Raw genomic sequence first — 7,171 nt, forward strand, 5'->3', positions numbered from 1 at the left:
GGAGAGGAGAGCAGAGCCCAGGAATAATGCAAGCAGTCTCTGGCCACAGCCTCCCTCATCCACTGGAATTCTTCAGGCATTTCATGCATTTGATCCACTTACTCTGATGACAAAGGCAAGTGACACAAAGCCCTTAAAAACGCTTTGTGGGACACATGCCACTGCCTTGTTACACACAAGAAAAGCATTCTAGCCAGTCCTGCCATTTCTCACAGGACACCAAATTCTCTCCCCCCTCCTCAATAAGGTTTTTCCCACATCCTTGGCCATCCAAGGGACAATTTCTGGCCTCCAAATGCAGACATTCCCCCATCAACTGCAGCCAGCCAATGGCAAGTAGTCAACACTTGTGCCTGAACAATGTACATCTTATTCACCAAAAAATATTAGCCCCAGAGCTTTAGGGAGGGAGGGTCTCCCATCACCACTAGATGGTTTACAAGACTTCTTGCCAGGACACTTTTCAAATTAAAACCAACCAGACAGACAGACACTGTGCCTCACCAGAAAACTCTTTCAGAACACACACACCTGCTCCCAATTCAGGCAGCCATGTAGCCCTTTCCTGATTCCACTTCCTATATGTAATTTTGGTTGCTTATAAATTTAAGTGCAGTCATCTGTCATCATTTCTCCACAAAGAACAGAGCAAATGAGAGCTGTTATACACATTGCACTGTACCTGACAAGAACCTTAGCTGTGTATATAAAGCCAGCACAGATCTTCCCCACTTACATCACCTCACATTTATCAGCACTGTACATCCTTCAGAAATCCAGGCAACCTGAGGAAACTGGATCTGTCTTGCCCACACAACTGCTGCCACCTTCAAAGAAAAGCAGTACATCTAAGATTTGTTTTTAGAAATATCAATTCAACCTGAACACACAGTGTTTTTCCAAGCGTTCTTTATTTGTGCTCTTCTGCATTGCTTCTAGCACTTTCCTAGAGAGACCTCCAGCTTACTGTCACCTGTATTCTCCCAGATATTTCCTCAGTTTTCAGGGCTTTTTTTAGTTCCACTCATATGTTATGATACAATGTTTTTATCATAACCTTACACAACCCATAGTGTGAGTCAGGTTTTCACCTCTTGAGCTTCATGGGTACTCCAGTAGTCTGAACATCACCATCATCAGGACCTGACTATAGTCAGAAAATTACCTTCTGTTTTATCCTCATTAGTATCATCTAGAAGACAAAAAATTAACAGAGCAGTACTACCAAACCAGCTTGCATGTGTAGAGAAGTCACTGGGGCTGTCCAGGGCAGTGCTGACACACCAGAAGGACAGTGCTGACACCTCAGCATCTGTTTCCTGTAAGAACACCTTTCCAAGCTCCCAACACTTGCCCTATGCCCAGCTGGCCACAGGAATTCACCCACACACAGCTCAGCCCACTGTTATCAAAGCCAGAACTGCACAGAGACCCCAGAGAAAGTGAATTCCCTCCAACAGTCAAATTCCCTGCCCCTCTGCCAGCTCCAGGTACAGGCATAGGGCATCAGGCTGTTCCAGAGGAAGCTCCAATACCGACACCTGGGGCTTTAAGGACTTCCTGAGACAAAGCTTCCAAGGTAGAGCTGCTGAGACTCATGCTGCCCATGGCCCTTAGCTCCTCTTTATATAGTTTTTGAACTATATAAAAACCCCATTTCACTTAGGCCTTTCTGTACCCCCATATTCTGCCAGAGTTTATTCCAGAGCTCAGCTACTGCCTGTCTGAAGCCAAGCAACAGAGCCCAGCTACCTGGCTGGAGCTCACAGTACCCGAGCTGTCGTCAGCCTGAGCTAATGTCAAGGTGAGAATGTTTATCTGGATCAGTTCCCTGATTCAACTTACTTCCCAGACATATGGGCCCTGGTCTAATCACATGGACCAGGGTACAAATCCAGCCATCTCTCCTCTCAGCAGGGCAGGTCTGTGGCAAAATATCTACAAAGCTGTACCTTGTTGCTGTTAATCATCTGTAGCTGAGCTTTATGACAGTCATTCTCTACTGAGCAGTTTGGATAACACCCTCTCTGTTCCAGGGGAAATAATCACATCAGAAACAACAAAAGACAATTACTTAAAGCATGATTCAGATACTTATGGTTGATTCCCCCCTCCTTATTTTTTTAAATGGGGACACTAGTAACACTGGATCATCAAAATTTATACTTGGCACTCTTGAGGCACAGACAATTGCATTCCTCCAGCTGCTTGGCATCAGAAAATAAGCAATTTCCAAAAGCAGTGACATCCAGTTCTTGTCCAGATACAACTACTTTCCCCAGCTCAGGTTCCAAGCCCTTCACAAGACTCTCCTAAAGAGGGAGGTGTCACTCTCAATCCCCTACTCTTGAGCTGGTGGGAGTGATATCTTTAAAGAGCTGTGATGCACCCCAAGGTGAGAGCTACACAAAAGGCTCAAGACAAAGCACAAGACACTTCCAACACAAGCAAGATCATTTCTTGGTTCCTTCCAAGGCCATGTGATTGACCATGACAAAGACAAATCAGCACTTCTGTTCAGCACTAGCGTGCTTTCTCTACAGCACGCTCCAGGACTATATCCTTGCCCAGCTGCTCAGAAAAACCACAGTTCAGCCCACCAGCTGCAGGAAGACACCAAATCTGTTGAGGCATCATCAGTTGCAGGGTCTGAGGAAGCTATTTAATCTATTCTCCCTGCTCTCTTTACAGGAAACTACATATCCTCTGCTGAATGGATCTGCACCCAACCTTCCTTTTGGGTACCAAAAAGCATCATCAGTGGTGGTGCTTCTTCCATCTCCCACTTGCAGCACTTACATGGTGGCTTCCACATGCTTGGGTACCAGTCTTGGAGGAAAGAACAAGTCCTGGATTTGAGGGCATGTGGGAAAGGAGATGAGAAACTTTAGGCTTCCATAATAAGTGTAAATAACTCTGATTCTTAAAGTCACTTTAAAGAGACAGAACTTATGACATTGATGGAAGTGACAGAAAAATTCCTAATTTCAATCTCAAAACTCCTAACACAAACTGAAACAACGGCTTAATCAATGCTTGAGTAATTCAGAGCCCTTGGAGGCAGCCTGCCTTGCCAGCTCTCTTCCTTCTGCTCAGCTTCCACAACCAGGTCTGAGGAAGTGCCAGCCCAACACAGCCCAGGCAGATGCCCCTGCAGCCTAAATGACAGACTCACTGCTAACTGCAATCTAGACCTCTTTTTCCATTCATGCAAATTCTAGGCAAATTCCACCTGTCCATACAATATATGGACCCACTGACTCAGGACAGATGGAGACAGAGCAACCCAACATGCCTCCAAAGCACACCTGTGTTTGGGTGCAGCTGAGGTCTCAAGCTTTTGAAGACTTGAGTTTCAGAAGAGGGAACCATCCAGGTTTTTCACTCATCAGCCTTTGGGTGTTTATGCACTGATCAAGGCCTGCCCATAAATACAAACTCACTAAAATGCAGGCATCACCTTCCTTTCCTTCAGAAAAACTTTTACTTACTAAAGCAAGGACTCCCACACACAGTTTGTTCCCTTCCCCTGTCACCCACAAGGCAGCAGAAGCAGCTCACTAACTTCCCAGCCTAGCACCCCAATATCACAGCCCCTTCTTCATCTCCTTCCAAGTCATCAGCATCCCAAATCCAAGCCTCTACACACTAACTGCACACACAGAGCCTTGCTCGATGGCTCTGCTTTGGCATTCACATACAAACTATGTTATTAAGAGATCTCAGATGGAAAATCCCCTTTAAAAAGCATTTTGTTTTCAACTCATTTGAAAACCAAACAGAATTTTCTCAGTCCCTCAATGGAGAGCAAGGGGCTCTTCCTGTGAGCTAAAGGAGGGAGTGTTATGCTCACTGGAGAGGTAGTCCCAGCCCAGGATGATCCACTCCTTTCCAATTCACTAATTTCTTCTGGTTTTCCCTCTTCTTGCAGTCTGGAAGGCATAAAACCAAACCCCTTTGTTCTTTCCATTATTTGGTTACTTTGTGGCCCTTTCTTTTGTGCTACCATGTCCCTTTTGCCAGCAGTGTGCCTTACCAGAAGAGATGAAGAACCAGGCAGAGCATGCTCTGAAAGGGTCTGCTAATGTAGCAATGGCAAGGGACAACTAAACAGGGTCTAAGCAAGTTCCACTGGGCTTCCTCTTCTTGATCACCATGAGATGCTTTTTTCCTCAGAAAGCCTTAGGAAGACCTTCTCTGCATTGTGCTTTAGATGCTCCCCAGAGCAACAGCAGATGGATCCAGCCACTACACGACACCCTGGCAACCAGACAAGGAGCCACTTTCACACCACCCTTTGCAACACACATTGAAGAGAAGACTAAAAAGCAAAGTCCTTCCAGCCCTGGTGATTTACACCAATGCTTCTGAGCTATCAAAACTCTGATCACAAACAACAACACATGGTCAACATACAGTAGAGAACAGCTAATCTCCAACAAATGGCAACTGTGGGCAGCTAAGCAGCTTGACTACTTGTCATTAGACTACAATAATTCAGTTCAAACTATGGATCTCCACAAATAGCATCTATGGAGATACACAAATCAAATTAATTAGGAAATAGATTAGAAGCCATTTCTAGAGCCAAAATTTTAACCTAAATTCAGACAGATGGAAAAAAATTAAACCCTTGATGTTCTCCACATTCAGAAGCTCACAGGATTCACACTTAGGCTGTGCACCAGCAATGGGGATCTGTGTTCAAAGGACAACAATAACAAGAGCTTCTCCTCATACTCACAAAAAATACTGTTGGCAAAAAGAAAATTAGAATTGTCCAGAAGTTTTTGTTAGAGACAGCTTTTCATAACCAAGACGTCTCTGGTACAGTCAGTCAGGCAACTCTATCTCCTTTGAGGACGTGCACATGGAATAATTACCCAGGAAATGACAATGCATTAAGGAAGAGAAAGACAAAAGTAGCCTATATTAATCTTACTCAATAGTTGTCTGGTCCAAAACTCCTGTTACTGGGATTCCATAAAACTGTTGCATAGTGGCAACTGCAGACTGCACAGCTTTTCCTGACTGCAAAGGAGACATCTGGCTGTCAGATGGAAGTAAGTAGCCATAAGTTTTTAACCAACCCTGAAAAAGAAAGAAACAGATGGTAAGATGCCACAGTAAGTTATCAATGTAACAGTTCAGAACATTTCCTCAAAAGAAAAAGTGACAAACTAGCCCAGAAAATTCAGCCATCTTGCTTTTTTTGGTTAGATTTGGTAATATCAGCTAATTCCTAGGAAGGACTGAAGACCCAGCTTAATATCATCTGTCCTGACAGGACAAGACAGACCTGCCACTTAAAAATAAGCATCATCCCTACTGTGCAACCAAAAAAACCACACTCAGAAAGTTTGAAGACCCTGATTAGGTGGATGCTTCCTCAATCAATAGCTAATACAAGCAAGCTGTCAGAAAAGGAAAATAGCCAACTCTCCTCAAGGAGCTCTGTCCTTTTCCCTGCCTCCACCCTAAAATGCAGCCTTAGATAAAACTGCATATCAAACCTGTCAAAATGCTAAGGAGAGCACTTCCAAAAACATACAATTATTCAGGATTTTTTCCTCTCCTCTCTTCCCCTCCCTCACTTTGATACGAGGAGAAACAAGATTATTAAGTAATAATAATAATAATAAAAACTTGTTTTCATAAACTTTTCCCCATAACTTTTCATGCACACCCCCTACTACTTAATTCCTCTGATTGATTAAATTCTTAGACTAGGATTACTATGAGACCAACATACATCCCATAAGCTTTTTCCCAGTCCATCTGACCCACAAGACAATCCTCACCACATAAACATTGATACATCATCTGCAGGACCTGTTCTCTCACTGACAGTATGATTACTCAGGGAAGGGGGAGAGAAGATGCTTGTTCTCTCTTAACATAACACAGCAGCAGGAAAGGGACTCAAGTCAGGAGAGGCACAAGTGGGAGAACAATCCCTGTTTCTTTGTGGCAACAAGAAGATGCCAGAAGCCACCAGGGAGAGAGAAGAGCCTTGCTTCCAAAGCAGGAGAAAGAATCATAGAAGGGTTGGAAAGCCCATCTCATTCCACTCCCCTGCCATGGGCAGGGACACCTTCCACTATGGTCTAGTTGGTTGCTCCAAGCCCTGTCCAACCTGGTCTTGGATGCTTCCAGGGATAAGGGCAGCCATAGCTGCTCTGGGCATCCTGTGCCAAGGCCTCCCCACCCTCACATTCCTTCCCAATATCCTATCTATCCCTGCCTGCTGGCAGTGAGAAGCCATTCCTTGTGTCCTGTCCCTCCAGACCCTTGTTCAAAGTCCTTCTCCAGCTCTCTTGGAGCCCCTTTAGGCCCTGGAAGGGGCTCTGAGGTCTCCTCAGAGCCTTCTCCAGGTGAACACCCCCAGCTCTCCCAGCCTGGCTCAGAGCAGTGGAGCTCCAGCCCTCAGAGCATCTCCATGGCCTCGTCTGGTCTTGCACCAGCAGCTCCTTGTTGATCTCGTGTTGGAAGTCCCAGAGCTGGAGCCAGTGCTCCAGGTGGGATAGGGAAGCCCCACGAGAGCATGGACTGGGCATGCCGAAGTTCACCAAGGGCACATACAACGCTACTAAACACGGACATAACCAATGGCTCCAGACAAAGTCAAGCTGCAAAACTGCTCCAAGAGCATTTGCTATCCCTGCCTTGGCCTCTGACAAGCACAACAATGATGGGACACTCCATTATAACCAACATTAGCTGCCTTCGAGCAGCGAGGGCAGAGCACAATAACCAAAACAGCTCGGAGGGGCTGCCCTCGCGTATCCCCCTTTCCTCCCGGCCGCACTCGGAGGCAGCAGCAGGAACAGGGGACACGATGAGAAGCTGCTCCCGGAGACTGATGCTTATGGTCGCACAGGAAGGGCACAGCTGCTTCTCCGGCCGGTCCCAACTTGCTGAGGCGCGGCCAGAGGAGCTGCGCCCGCACACCCGAGCTCAGCCCGGCCCTGCGGGAGATGATGGAAGGCTTGTAGCGGCGGAGGCGGAGGAACCGCTGCCCGTCCGGCTTTCCGGCCCACCCCGAGACACCCAGCGCATACAGCGGCCCCGCCCGGCCCCGCTCACGGACCTACCCGGCCGGTGCTGGTGTCGGCGGCGGCGCGGAGCAGCGCGCAGAGCAGCGGCAGCAGCGGCCCCGCCGCGCCCAGCG

General features: G+C 46.8%; 1 protein-coding gene across 1 annotated transcript in view; it reads right to left on the reverse strand.

Moving 5' to 3' along the window:
- MMP24 (matrix metallopeptidase 24) overlaps window positions 1-7,171 on the reverse strand; it is a 43,756-nt gene extending 36,585 nt beyond the window's left edge. Inside the window, exons 1-2 of the mRNA XM_015647536.3 lie at window positions 7,095-7,171; window positions 4,943-5,091 (exon numbers count right to left, since the gene is read on the reverse strand). Coding sequence (XP_015503022.2) covers window positions 4,943-5,046 — 104 coding nt within the window. The 5' untranslated portion in view covers window positions 5,047-5,091; window positions 7,095-7,171. The remainder of the gene's footprint in view (window positions 1-4,942; window positions 5,092-7,094) is intronic.

Source organism: Parus major, chromosome 20 (assembly GCF_001522545.3).
Source record: "Parus major isolate Abel chromosome 20, Parus_major1.1, whole genome shotgun sequence".
NCBI classification, from domain to species: Eukaryota; Metazoa; Chordata; class Aves; order Passeriformes; family Paridae; genus Parus; species Parus major.